Below are 13903 nucleotides of genomic sequence, written 5' to 3' on the forward strand. Positions count from 1 at the left end.
CGCCGAGGTTGTTGAGGCACATGGTGTCAGCAGAAGGTTTCTGGGTTTGTTTTGGAGTTTTTTTTTTTTCTTTGAAGATAAATTCATGGGGAACAGAGCCATAGGGGTTTTTTTACCATAGGGTAAAAATCAGGATGAAACATCTGACATCTGTAATCTGGTAGTGGTGGCTACTGGGGCGGAGAGAGGGGAACAGAGAGCAGAAAGCACGTACGGGCTCGGCAAGCGGTGTTTGCAGCAAGACTCAAATGTCAGACGATGGGCTGGGCTGAGGGAGCGGAGGCTTTCCCACACCTGGGTGCTGGGGAAGGGGTGGTGACGTGCCCTTTGGCTCGCTTCCCCCACGGCGTGCAGCTGTTTGGGGAAGAGGTGTCAGCGTGGGGAGGGAACGGCAGTGTTGGAACCTGTTGTCAGGCAGCCCGGAGGGGTTATTTGTCCCGGTGTCACCAAGTGTCCCCAGCAGAGCTGGGAAAGCTGCTTCATTCACAGGAGTGAGCCAGTGCCCAAGCTGGAAATCACGCTTGTGGGCGTAACCCTCCTGTCGCTGCGGGAAGGTAAAAACGAGCTTTAAGAAACCCCCAAAACCCAGAGCTAGGAACAGCCTCCAGGTTGGGCGTGCCTCATGGTACGCGTGGAGGGCTGCGGTGCCGTGCTGCTGTGAGCTAGAGCAGGCAGACCATAATACACTCAGCATCTTAGGCAAGTCCGTGGCGTGGAGCGCTGAGGGCTATGAAGCTTGTGGAGACACCACACGAATATGAGGAGTTAGGGGAGTGGGGGGATGTCCTCCTGCGGGTAACGGGAGCCCTGGCTGTGCTCCAGGACCATCCTGTGTCCCGACAGCGGGAACAGCATACAGTCATCCTGCTACCGGCACAGCGAGGCCATGGGCGAGGGCCACGTTTGGGCTGTGTCATCGCCTGGGGTTTTTTTTGTGGGGAGGAAACGTGGGAAGTGGGAAATGGTTTTTCTCTCTGGCAATGTAGGTTATTTCCAAATCGACTGGACCCCATTACAGGGGGAACTTGATCTTCCTGGGACGTGCCTCATTTTCCAAGGCCAGCCTGTCTTTGAGCATGGCCGTTTTAGCCGCAAAACACCGTTAATCTGCACACCAGCGCAGCCAGCAATGCAGACCCGTGTTCCTGGGGCTCCTCACTGGGACACGGGTGGCCACAGGAGTAGGAGGAGAGCTGCAGAGCTGAAGACCACCTCACGACGTTGCTGCGGTCCCCTGCGGAGACCTGCGTGCTGGCCCTGGGCTCCCAGACCCAGGCTGGCCGGTCCCCAAAGCACAGCTCTCCCCGGGCCGGGAGGGATGAGCTGTGCACCCAGTCTGGTTCTGTTTTGCCTGTGGCTCGCAGCAGAGCTGGGCACCTGCACTTGGAGCACGGGTAGTTGGAAGTTAATCCTCTGCACCCCGCTGCATCCAGACACTTCGGAGGGGCAGTCGGGCTCCTGGGTGCATCCAGGTACCACGGGCACAACCGGGCGTTGCCTTGGTGGATGTGTTCCGTGCCTGGTGGGGGGTTCAGAACGTGTGTCCACAGCAACGGTAGAGGGGAGGGAGACGCGCTCAAGTGGTGCATTTGCAGAGACTGGGTTTTTCCTTTTGCATCTGCAAGAGCAAAAGGCAACGGGATGCTGCTGGGCAACACCGCCAGAGAGCTGGCCTGCAAGTGTCCCCGGGCCTACGTGAGGACAGCCGGGCCGCAGCCTGGCAGCAGGACCCCGCAGAGGTAGGTCTGCCAGACGGGGGACAAGTTTCACCTACCTGAACCTTTTTTTTGGTGGTGGAGTTGCCTGTGCCCAGGCAAAAGATAACGGGTGTGGATTTGTGCATAGTTAGTGCTGTCACCACCGGAGCTTTTCCACCGTGGCTGGGGACGAGCCTGGTGTGGCAGCCACGCAAGACCTGCTCTTCTGTCGTTTTTAGGGAGGAGAAAATGGTGAGAAGGAACACTCTTACCTTCTCACAAAGCAACTCACAGCCGTGGCTGCAGCGCATCTGTTAGAGAACCGTGCCAGCAGCACCTAAATCTCTCTCCTTGCGCCCAGCTTCCCTCCCTTCTGTTCCCGCCAGGCCCCTGCCAGCTGGCACAAGCCAACACCTTTCTTCTTCCGGATCTGTGCCAACCCCTCTCCTAGGGCGCGTCTGTAAGTGGGCTTGGGCTGTAATCCTTACGAGTGCCTGTGTGCTGATGCTGCCGAACGGGCTAAGGGGAAATGCATCCCTTAAACCGGGAGGGAAGGAGCCAGTGGAAGGTGAGGCCTGCTGTGGGATGCCATGGCGCTTTGGTCCCCATCTCCTCTTCCTCCCTGTGTGTCTCATACTAAAATTAGTTGCAGTTCCACAAAACTCTGAAGTTTTGCGCCATGCAGGGCAGTGTGGTCAGGAGAGTTACAACAGCCCTGGCTCACCTCTCCTATATTGCGTGCGCATCCCGAGCCCTCGGCAGCTGCTCCCGTCAGGGTAGGCTGGATCGCTGTAACTGCCGCTCACGGGCAGCAAGCACAGGCGCACGGAAAGTCTCCCTTGGGTGCAGGAACCGCGAGTGCCTGGCTTGGCTGTCAAGGGTGTGAAAATTACCTGGCTCCAATCTTTCCCGTGCTAACGTTGTTCTAGCTCGTGTTGGAAGTGGGGGCAGTTATTTTTATGTAGAGCTGCGGTACTCTGGAATTTCACCTAAAAAGGTGTGCCTTGGAGTGGGCTTGAAGTAGCGAGCACCAGTATCACGAAGTACTGCAGCGACGCGGTGTTTTCCTGGAAGTGTCCTGGGTGACACCTCTAGACCGCGTAGCAGCCTGGCTGGAGACAACTGAACAGAGGGAGGAGAGAAAAGGTGAGGACTGGTTACACCGAAAGGATGACAGGAGGGGAAGGAAGGTGCGCACTCCTTGGAGACGTTTCCAGTGGAAGGGATCTCTGGCAAGCAGGACCCTACAGCCAGCATGGGTACGGGGACCCTGACCCTTCCGTGGGGCATTCGGAATATGAAAAGGGAGGTGGTTACAGGAGGTGAGACGCAGCGGTGTCCCAGCTGTGCACCGAGCGGCCCGTACTCAGCCTGGTGACTGGGGAGGGAGACTCCCCTGGCCCCCTGTCTGCCCAGCGCCCCTAAAGCCGATTTCTCCTGGGTCTGGCACGGAGCAGCTCCCTTGTAGCCTCTGGATAAAACTGCTCCTGCTGAAAAGCACGAAACAAGACTCGGAATCCAGGACAACTTTCTTTATTGCTACCAGAAGGCTTTCATCAGTACAATGGCTCCAAATACAATACCTTCCTCAGGGCTGTGGAGAGAGCTTACAATTGGGACAGGTCATTGAGAAACAGAGGTGTAAGAGGTAAGAGACGAGATTTTAAAGGTTTGGTTAGAAGTGACGTGAACGCAAACTTAGGGTTAGGGTCGTCTGGTTGGGTTTTGTGGCTGGTAATTACACAGCTTTCAAACCTCAGGCGTACGTTGCCACCCCAGCACCTCGCGGGAGCGGTGCTGGTCACGCGCTGAGCTTCTAAACATGGGGAAAAACCACACTGTAGAATTCAAGGTGTACGCTTGACATGGAGGGTCAAGCGTGGGTGAAAATCCACACAGAGTGTGCAACGTTTCTTGGTGCAAACAAACAAAAAGAAAATACCGTTTTTGTTGAAGTGATACAAAATCCGTTGACTGCTTTCTATGTTTGAAAACGCAAACTGCTTTAACTGGGAGAAGTCCACGTAAGGTAGAGAGCGCAGCGGCCAGCTGCCCTAGAGTTCTTCTAGAGGACGGTCACACCCCTGTGCGGAGTGCGTGCCAGCGCTGGTTTGGTATTTTCCTGACTAACTTTTTATTGACATCCAGTTTTTAAATATTGTCACATTTAAACACCAAAGTGTGAAGGGAAAAAAAAATCCTTTTCTTTAGAAAGGAAAAAGAAAGCAGTTGTGAAAGGTCAGGTAGTAGAGAACATCATGCACAAGACTTGCGGAGAATTAAAAGAGGAGCAAGCGGAACGAGAGCAAGGAGCGGATGGAAATTGGGTCAGAGAGGCGCTGGTTGGCTGGGAAACCCGGAACAACTCTGCACGACTGATGTGAGCTCTGGGGCACGGAGAATGGGTTACAAGACACGGGAGCAGAAAAACAGTGGAACTGACAACACTAGGAAGAAACAATTTTTTGCTACTTTTTTTTTGTTTGGTTTTTGGGTCTTTTTTTAAATTTTTATACTTTTTTGTCTTTTTAAGTGCTTAAATAGTGGAACTATAATTAGCCGCACAAGAAAAAAATTCAAAAAAGGGCTGGGATTTTTTTTTCCTGTTTTTTGGCTCCCTTCAGTTCAGCCTGACAAGGTATGGCCCCTTCTCCCCCCACCGAGAAGACGGGATGCCAGTTGTGGGTGGTTTGTAGAGCAGCCGTGGCGCAGCAGGTGGTGCGCGCTCGCAGCTACATAACAGACACTGGCTGTAAAGGTGGACAAGGGGAAACGCTGCCCTCCTGCCTCGAGACATCAGCGCCGCAAACAGAGCCCATGTTTTCAAGAGCCACTACCTCTGGAGCGATGTCTTCGTTGTAGAGACGCTTGATACCGTCGTAGAAGTCGTCCACTTCCATCTCTTCCACTTTACGCTTGGCAGAGGCTTGCTTGCAACCGCTGGGAGCTGGCAGACGCTGGTAGAGCGCGGCTGTACCTGTGACGGGCACTTCTGGCCTGCCGTTGTCCTTGGAGAAACCTGGCCCTGGGACAGAGGAGGGCTGGCGTTGGAACGCTCCTCTGTTACAGGTCACCAGGGTATGCTGGAGGGGACTGTAGACATATACAGGATTGGGCAGTAGAGAAGACTGCAGAGTGGAAAGGTGATGTGCCACAAGCTCCCGGCAGTGGATCAGCTGCGAGCTGTCCATCTGGAGAGGGAAGAGAAGCAAAGATAGCGGCATTGCGGGATCGCTGCCGCGGAGAGGAGAGGGCTCCGAACGCTCTGGCCACCCGTGCGCCTCGCTTCTCAGTGATACGCTGGATGCCAGAAACAGGAAGTGATAAAGGACCAAACTCCCCCCAGCATGATGACTTTGTACGATACAGACCCCTGCTCCTTTTACACCTCATGGGAATAGCGGGAGGAGAAACCTTTCCAGCTATTAAAAGGTTTCACTGCATATTTTTAGCAGCCTGAGCATTTGTCTTTCAGAACTTTTTGGACCACCCTGTATCCTTCGAATGAATAGCTGAGCAGCTACCTAGGAGTTATTCCCAGTGTGTTATTTTCACGCAGGTGCAGAGAGAAGCCCATCTGCATCAGAGCACGTGGCTCCTCCCTCTGTCGCCAGTCAAGATCTAGCCTTTGCAGAACTGTCCCCACACTTCCCTGCAGGCTGAAGCACAACTGAAGCGTAACGGCAGGCACAGACCAGCAGCGAGGGGTCCGAAAGCCCCGGCTGGCTTGGATCACCACAGTACTGAGCAAGATGCAGCCTTTGGTGGTCCCCAGTCCCTCCCCGCTGCGGCGTGTGGAGCCGGCGCCCCTCACCTGTGCCTTCTGGAGCAGCTCGATGATGAGAGCTAGCCAGTCGGGGAGCAGCTTCTCCAGCTCCAGGCTGACGATGGCCAGCGCCAGCATGGAGCCCTTGAACTGCAGCAGCTGGTAACAGGCCATGCAGTGCAGCAGCTGCTTGGTGAGCACCGCCACGTGCTGCGAGGGACTCGGCTTGGGCAGGATGGTCAGAAGCTGAGGCCTGTTGGACACCGCGACTGCGTGGAACTGCAGGGGAAACAAGCAGGTGAGGGAGCTGGTGTCACCGACAGGCAACCCCACGGGCAAAGCCAGGTCAGGCCTCAAGAACAGCGTGCAATGTGTCTTGAGGCACAAGGATCCTCCAGCTTAACCTTCAAGGAAATTTCCACACCATGGAAAAAAACCAAAGTGCTGAACCCCCCCAAGAGCTTGGTGCAGGCTTTCTGGTGGGACCTGCCATCGCACACATCGTCTGCCTGGGAAGCAGGCTTCTCGGGGCTCTGCGAAGGACTGTCCCCTCCCACCCTTCTCCCTCCACAACACAGGTTTGGCAGTTCAGGTGTCCTACACAAAAACTCCTTCTGGAGCAAGCAGAGAGGATGATATTAAACAGGGGACCTCCAGATACCTTCCTTGCCTTTGTCTTACCTCATCCATTACTCTGGGTTACTCTAGCTGTGCCTTTCTGGAGCAAGTGCTTTCTCCTTGGTTCTGTTACATTTTTGTGCTGCCTGGCACTTAGCTTTGAGCAAAACCCCTGGCAATTGACTCGGGGGGAAGGTTTTCAGGAGCTGAATCTTAAGTGTGTGGCTTAATGTGCCTCAAAACAGGCAAGGTGGTCAGATGGCAGGCCCACATTTTGGAATTTGCGCCCAAAGTGTCACCACTCTCCTCTGAAATTCTCTGGCAAGGCTTTTTCTCTCAGAAATGACTTGCACGGAGGAATTAAAAACACACCATGAGGTCTTTGCTCCCCTACAGGTAGAGCATTTGTTGAGGTGTCCTATTTTTACACCAACAGACACCAGAAAGAATGTAAATAGCCCCTTCCTTACAATATGAAGGAAATCCAGTGGCGTCGCCATGTGAAGATCCCAGTTCAGTTTATCCAGGATTATCTTCTCCATTCTGCGGATTTCAGCTGGAGAACAACCACAAAAGCTATCCCGAGCCAACACCTTCAGTACTGGAATCCTCTGCAAGAGCCGAGGCAAAAAAAAAAAAAAAAAAAACCAAATGAGAGAACCAGTCATTACAGAAATCACACAAAAGGCTTCATTCCTGTCCTAGCAAGCATCAGGCACCACGCGCAAGCAAAGGCAGGACTGGAGGAGCATATGTCAGACAATGCAACAAAAAAATTACCTCATCTTCCTCAATGGTCTTTGCAGCGAGGAAGAAGCAGCTGATTGCAATACAGTTCAGGTACTTCGGACGGGCCTACGGTACAGAACAACAGGAAGCTTTTGTGTCAGTGTGATGCAAAAACGATGCGCAATCCTTTCTGGTCAGACATCCTAAGGCCCGGGGTCTCAGCTGCCCCTGTGCAAGAAGGTGTTCTGGATCGGCAGGCTGACCGCCAACTGCGCCACGCCAAGCAAAAACCCGTACTCCCTGACGTAAGGCAGGGGAGCGGTCTGCCAGCCCCGTGATGGTAACTGGCACCCACTGATGTGCAGCACTGGAGTGGAAAGAGCTCATTTTTAGGCAGTGCAGTAGAAATAGGAAGGAGAAAATCAGAAGGGCCAGATTGTCCCCTGGCAGAAAAATATTCTGTCAGGGAAGCTTATTCTCCACTGTATTCTCCCCATTATTTTTAACAATAATTTAGCCTCATTTTTTTCCCCAGTGCATCCCCTCCAGAGACTGGAAGGAACAACTGTGTCTTTTCTGAAAATGTGTTAAAACCCAGTCACCCCTCCTGGCCTCCTAGAGGAGCTTCTGCCTGCCTCGCTGGCTCCTCGCAGCTGGCTGTACACGGGGCTCTGAGGGTCAGCGAGGGCTGCGTGGCGAGTTACACCAAACGCTGCTGGCCGCGCCTCTGCAGCACGGCTGGTGACAGCCTTGGGGGCAGCCAGTCCGAGGCGCTTCAAAGCGCGTGCGTGGTGAAGGGAAGGGACGAGTTCTCGTAATAAAATCCCACCCGGTAGCGCCTGGTTAAAAAAACCAGGAGTGAAGCTGCATCAGAGGAATGATGGCTTTATGGGAGAGGAAAACTGGGGGAGGGAGCGCAAAGCCCTGAGCTGTTTGAACAACGCTCACCCTGACAAAACAGCTCTGCACATTCCTGCTCGCTGCCTGAAGCGCACAGTGGACTCCTTACTCATATTCCCCTCCTGTCTCTGCAGACTCTTTGGCTGCTGCAAATTACTGAAAGAAAACCTGTACTGGAGGGCATGAGCTGTTTGAGGGATTTAAATCTCTTTTTCCCATCTCACTATTGCAGTAAATCAGCTACTTTAAGATCTCCTTAGAAGTAAGAATTCCATGGTTGTAATTAAAACTTGAGTAATAATTTATTAATATTAAAAGGGTAGGTTAATAGATGATGCCAGTTGCATTCTACCAAACTAAGTCACGTTGAAATGCGAGCGCAGAGGCTGAGAACACATTCTTCTGCTAACATCTCCGAAGCTCTGTCGCTCACCTGACAGTGCTGGTGACGGGATCAGACACACACGCAGGCCAGACTGCGGATCTGCTGAGCACGGAACGCAGCTGAGCAAACACCGTAAGAGATAAGGCTGCCCAAAGCCTGACTTCACAACTCAAGGCCAGGGATTTGGGGTTGACCCGCAGTTTTAGTCATTCGCGTGGATGCAAACTGTGGCCCAAGCACAGCACATCCAACTTGCTTCTGTGGCAGACTTACAGGGACAGAAGAGCAGCAGATCCCCGTTGCAGGTAGCCCAAATGCTGACTCCTAACTTGTCTTTTTTTAAACAGCTCCTGTGGCATAACAGCCTTAAAACCAAACGAGAGTATATATTCTCTGTTCTGTTCAGTACAGCGGCAGCGGACAGCCTTTCTCTTTGATGGCCTGCACCCGTGCTGGCTTATCACTCTACTCCACAGCTGCCTGACTTAACACCAGACTTAGGATCTTGGTCTGCAGCCCGTTAACAATGAACTAGCAGGTTAGTAGTGGACTGCTCCCCCCAAAAGCAGTCACCTCTGGCTGTATCTTCCCCCAGTTTGGTTTTCTCTTCATTTCCCTGCACTAGCACGCTGGCCAGGCCCAAACCTGTCCTCAAACATTTGTTTCTCCCAGCTAGTTGACTGCTAGCAGATGCTCCCAGCAATTCTAGGTGATAGGAATTAGATGAAATGCGGTTAAAACACCAGAGAAATTAAGAGGTGAGCAGGGACTTTCCCCGACTCTTCTGTCGGAGGGCACTGGGCCCAGGTTTCTAACTGCGGGCTAGCAGGCATTTCCTTTGGCTTTATGAGTCAGTTCAGGTTGAAGTAGAGACTGTTCCCCTTTTATCTGAAGCATAACCTCAACCCAGCCTCTGTTGTGACTGTTTAAAGGAACAGGTACTGTGCTGAGGGAAATTAAACATTCAAACCAGGTTCAGAACAGCCGCGTAGGTGAAGAGGAAGGGTGCTGCTTTTCTCTTAGGTTAATAAACACTTAAACTAATCAGTTACGGGAAGGAAATGGGCAGAACAGAGGAAAGAGGGAAAATATTCTTGGCAGGTTTAAGCACGAGGTCAGTTCTCCCAAAACCGCGGGTTCTCACTAAAGCAATGGCTGCTTTCACGGGCTGGAAAATGACTACAGAAAGGCTCTGCCTCCAAAAGCTCCCAGCAGTAGAGCGTGCTGCCAGTTCCACAACCCAAAGTTAAGCTCCGGGAGCAGGGCAGGTACCCTCCCGCACATGTGTGAGAAAGGAAAAGGCTGTGGGAGCGGAGAGGGGAAGTGGTTCCGTACAGCCACACCACTGGGACTGCACACAGAAATCGGTGAGTGGATGGCATTCCATCTATTTCAGTTTCTGTATCTGCAAATGTTTACCTTTACTGCAGCTAAAAACCTGTCCAAAAGGCTGATGGCCAGGGCGAGCGTTTCTGGATAAAGGTGGAACTGGTATTTGAGCTTGGCCAGCCACTGAATGACCTCATCCCTCTGCTTTGGAGAAATGGCTGCATCCTGTTGGAGAGAAAAACAAACTATTCTTACACACAGGCTCAGTAAGTCCAAAAAAACCCAAACGTTTTACCTCTGCAGAAGTTGTTCGGTAGGGAAACAAAGCCTCCTTTGGCAAGGGGGGCCTCATGCCAGCCTGAATCACCGCTTTGTTCTTGCAGTTTTTTACCCCCTCCTAAGAAATGTGCCCTGGAAAAGACAGCTTTCCGTACACCAACCTCAGTTGTCGCTCAGAAATTTCACTGTGCGCTGGGGAGAAGAGGAAGGATGCCTTGAAGTTTCTCAAGTACTGACAGGGTGTTCTCCGGCTTAGAGCTAAGAGATTTATTAATTTTTGTAACCTCCGCAGAACCACGTAGCCACAGAAAAATGCCCAGCTTAAACAAAACCAGAGACGCTCTGGGAGCAAGGTGGGTGCACGGCTCCGGACAAACAGAAAAAGGCAGGGACGGCGTTGGTGCGTTGACAGGAAAGGTTTATTTTTCCTTCAAATTACGTGGGATATTTTTAGCTCAGTGTATGTTAAAAAAAGAAAATGCCAAGCAGCTTACAAAAGACCTATACAGCACAGTTAACTGTGCGCTAGGGTAAAGCAGGTACCATTTCACCTGAAACACTTCTAGTTTGATTTGGTTTTGTTTACCTTCTGGTCTCAAGTCACCACCGCTGCCCAAACAGATCACTTTCAACTGTACACACAGATTAGTCACTGACATAACATCTTTCTGACTTCCTGTAGAAATATTTACAGTTTTTCTAGAGCCTTTCACTTCAACCAGGTACACATCTGCTCTCATTTCAACGGGGATTTTTTGGGGTGATGACCAAGGATGTGTCCAGAAGTGAGACGTGAAACCAATTTCTTCTGACACACTCAGGGTCCTTGCGCTTTTCTAGCTACTGCTGAGATCATTTAAGGGAAAAAAAAATGGAATTAAATGTTGGCTGACCACTTAGAGTGGAAAAGAAAGCTAAGGGCTTGTGCAAACAAACATCACTGCTGGGCTGGGTTGTAGCTCTCTTTCCAGCAATAATACAGCGGGGAAGCAGCAGAATTTTAGAAAATAAAAACATGCGACATTGATGCAAAAGAAATTCTTCAGGCTGTGTCTGTTACCGAAGTAGCTCCTGCGTGCCTCACGCAGACAGTAACGCGCTTTGTTGCAGGTGCATGGACTCTGCTGCCTTGGAGCCAAGAACACAAGTGAAAGCAGAGGGTTGTAGGCAAAACTGCCATCGCACGAGGACGCTTACCTCCCACCTTTCGTGGTTACGTGCAGTGTGACACCTTCACTCTGTGCTTTACTTCCTTACGGGTGGGAGCTCCCTGTTCACCGCTGGGTGGGACAGAAGGGGCGGGGAAGGTGGCGGGGCTCGAGCTGTGGGGCTGAATTCTGGGCTCCGTGACAGCGGGTGCACAGCCAGTTACTGCTGCTCGCAGGCACACGTTCTGCCAAAATGCAGCCACCCAATTCCCTTTGAAAAAAGTACAGCAGCAGCAGTGCTGCTGCAGCAGTGATCTAATCTAGAGACACAGGGTTGTGCAATCCAAGGCTGTTTCTTCCAGCTCTGCTAGCTGGGCTAATAACACGACACCCCCGCTGCCTGCAAAACGTCCCTTCGGTGCTGTATCGGGTGCTGCCCCGAGGAGAACAAAGGCCTCCCTTGTTTTCTCTGCTGAAGCCTGGAGGGAGCAACGGCGTCAGCAGGACTGTGTGTCTGACCCAGGTGGGCCTCTGCTCTCAGCTGGGACCTCTGGGTGCCACTTGACTGCAGTGTGGCTTTTCAAAAAGCACCTACCATTTTGCAGCAGAGAAGAGAATTTTTTCACTTCCAAGAAATAATGATTCTTTCTAAAATTGTTATAGCGATTGAAGGGCGAAAGCTGAGCCCCACCAGGGGCAGGACACCTGCTGGCTGCAGCACACTGCACTCATTCCAGAAATGCTAGTTCGGCGCGCGCTGGGAGTATAATGAATGCACCACACAGCACAGAGAGTTTATTAAATGCTCTGCTGAAAACACCTTTTGGACAGCGGGACAGGGACCTAGCGTGTTATCTCGGTGGGGAAGGAGATGCGATGTTAAACACTGGCTGTCCTTACACAGCGTACTTCTGCAAAAAGCCAGGCCTGCGCAGCTGAACCCGAAAAGGCAGACAAGGGAGCAGGGATAGTTGAGATGAAGTTCCTTAGGGTTTTATTCATTGTGCCTGTTTTTAAATGGAAGGAGACAAAGCCATACAAAAGGGCTTATCACCACAGCCAGGCCTGGACAATAGCGTGGGCTTAAAAGGTTTCAAGAAGCTGAAGGGGTTATTTTGGAAATGCAGTATCTGGGTGAATCCAGCAGGTAAGCTCTGTGGGTGCCTGCTAAAAGGCAGCCTGAAACCACCCCATCAAACAAAATAAACGTGACTTTGAACACCTGCCTCTGACTCTTAAATCGCTGCCCTGGTCCAGCCACAGCGGCGTTACGGGTGAAGCCAGCAGGAACGGGTTTGGGCCCTTGGCCGGCGGGGGGGAGCAGCATCCTCAGTGCTGTGACAAGGGGGTCGTAGCCTGCGATAACAATGTCTGCTCCAGAGGAGGGGGAAACTCCTTGCTGGGGAGGCCATGGCATAAGGAACAGGAACTGTACACTCGGTCCCTGGTAACATCTGTCCTTTCCATATGAAAAAGAAGTGGTCTGATCTAAACCTCTGAAAAACAAGAGCGTATCTAAGCAAGATACAAAACACACACAAACCAGCCCCCCCGAGAGCCCCACGTTCCTTTAATACAAAGGAATAACTGCAGAGTGAACTCACATCTAGGTATACGCACAGCAGAAGTAAAGCCTCAAAATCAAATCTGGCTGCTTGAGAAGCATCTGGGGAAGCAAAGGAAGGGAGGTGAATCTCCAGCTCTTTCTGCAATAACATCAATCCTAAAAAAGTTCTGTCTGCTCCAGTCTCTTAACTGTAACTAAAGGAGCTCAAGAGTAGGGGGAGAATCCCCTCACACAGAAAGACCAGGAATTTAAACCTCCTCCCGTCAGCACTAGGAAAGTTCATTACAGCCCCTTTTTAGAGACGGGCAGAAGGAACACAAACTGGTCCCCGCCGCACACGGAAACCCTGCTGCTCCTTCCAAGCAGGGCAAGGAGCTTCCCACAGGAATGTATCGGTCTTTATCCCTCTCCGTCGAAGGTGTACCCATGTCATTCCAGTAACGCAAATAAGAAATGCAGTACCGTAAAATTAATAAAGCAGCGAGGTCGCTGTTCCTTAGTTGCCTACAATTAAAAGCAAAACTGAGATGCTACAGTTGCTGAAAGTAAGAAAGTCCCTTTGGGCTGGAAAGCAAAAGTTCCTCTTTGGTGTGGAGGTACTCTCCCACAGACGTCGCCTTCTGCCGCTCACCGCGTCTGTGTGGCCAGCTCTTTGTTTTGTGGCTGCAAATCTGCTGCTGCAGAACTCAGTCCCCGGGGTGGCAGAGCGCGATAGCCCAGCACGGCGGCTTTAATGAGGAAAAGTAACCCAGGCCCAGCAACGGCAGGCTCTGTTTTCACCCAGCTGCAGCACCCAGTTGCTCCGAGACAGACCTAACCACCGCGCTCAGGACTGAAGGACAGCGCTCCCCACGGCAGCCATCGCAGACTGCGCGGGTGCCGCGGTGCTTTTCTCTGGATTGGTGCCTGTGCAGATATTTGCAGGAGGCGCCGCTCGGCTCGCTCGCAGCAGGAAGCCAGCAGGCAGCTGCATGAGGCATGAGGGATTTCAGAGCGGTTGTGCTACGCAGGAAACGCCCCATGGAGCACAGGCAGGACTCTCGCAGAAGTGCCTGACAGTTTTACTGCGAGAGAAGAGACACAGAGCTGCTGCCACGCTGCCTTAGCGTAACTTTTACAAACCGCCCTGCACACTTACAGCTGTTTGCTCACAGCTATCTCTTCGTCTACCCTGTGCCTGGGACCGACGGCGACATGTAACGTGCCAGGCTGAACGCTCCTGCCGAGCGCAAGATCAACCACTGTTCTCCGGTGGTACTCCATCCTGCTCACTCCTGCTTGGCACCTCCATAAAATAACAGAGGAGGTTTCCGTAGCTCTGTTCCTTGGAGGCCGGCAGGAGCAATGGACAGAATGCTGCACACAACGAGCCCTGCCGGTATTGGCGCAGGATGTGATACGCCAGGAATGCAACAGGCCTGTCAGATGTGCGAACCTACCAAAGCTACTCCAGACCCACCTGTGAGCAACAGACCTGTATCTTTG

General features: G+C 52.2%; 1 protein-coding gene across 1 annotated transcript in view; it reads right to left on the minus strand.

Moving 5' to 3' along the window:
- Window positions 1-3214: 3214 nt before the first annotated feature.
- The window catches only part of CCNI (cyclin I), a 29237-nt gene continuing 18548 nt past the window's right edge, over window positions 3215-13903 (minus strand). The window contains exons 3-7 of the mRNA XM_086747466.1: window positions 9515-9649; window positions 6862-6936; window positions 6552-6692; window positions 5512-5742; window positions 3215-4888 (exon numbers count right to left, since the gene is read on the minus strand). Coding sequence (XP_086603592.1) covers window positions 4430-4888; window positions 5512-5742; window positions 6552-6692; window positions 6862-6936; window positions 9515-9649 — 1041 coding nt within the window. The 3' untranslated portion in view covers window positions 3215-4429. The remainder of the gene's footprint in view (window positions 4889-5511; window positions 5743-6551; window positions 6693-6861; window positions 6937-9514; window positions 9650-13903) is intronic.

The sequence above is a fragment of the Chlamydotis macqueenii genome, chromosome 4, assembly GCF_036417535.1.
Source record: "Chlamydotis macqueenii isolate bChlMac1 chromosome 4, bChlMac1.mat, whole genome shotgun sequence".
Lineage (NCBI taxonomy): Eukaryota > Metazoa > Chordata > Aves > Otidiformes > Otididae > Chlamydotis > Chlamydotis macqueenii.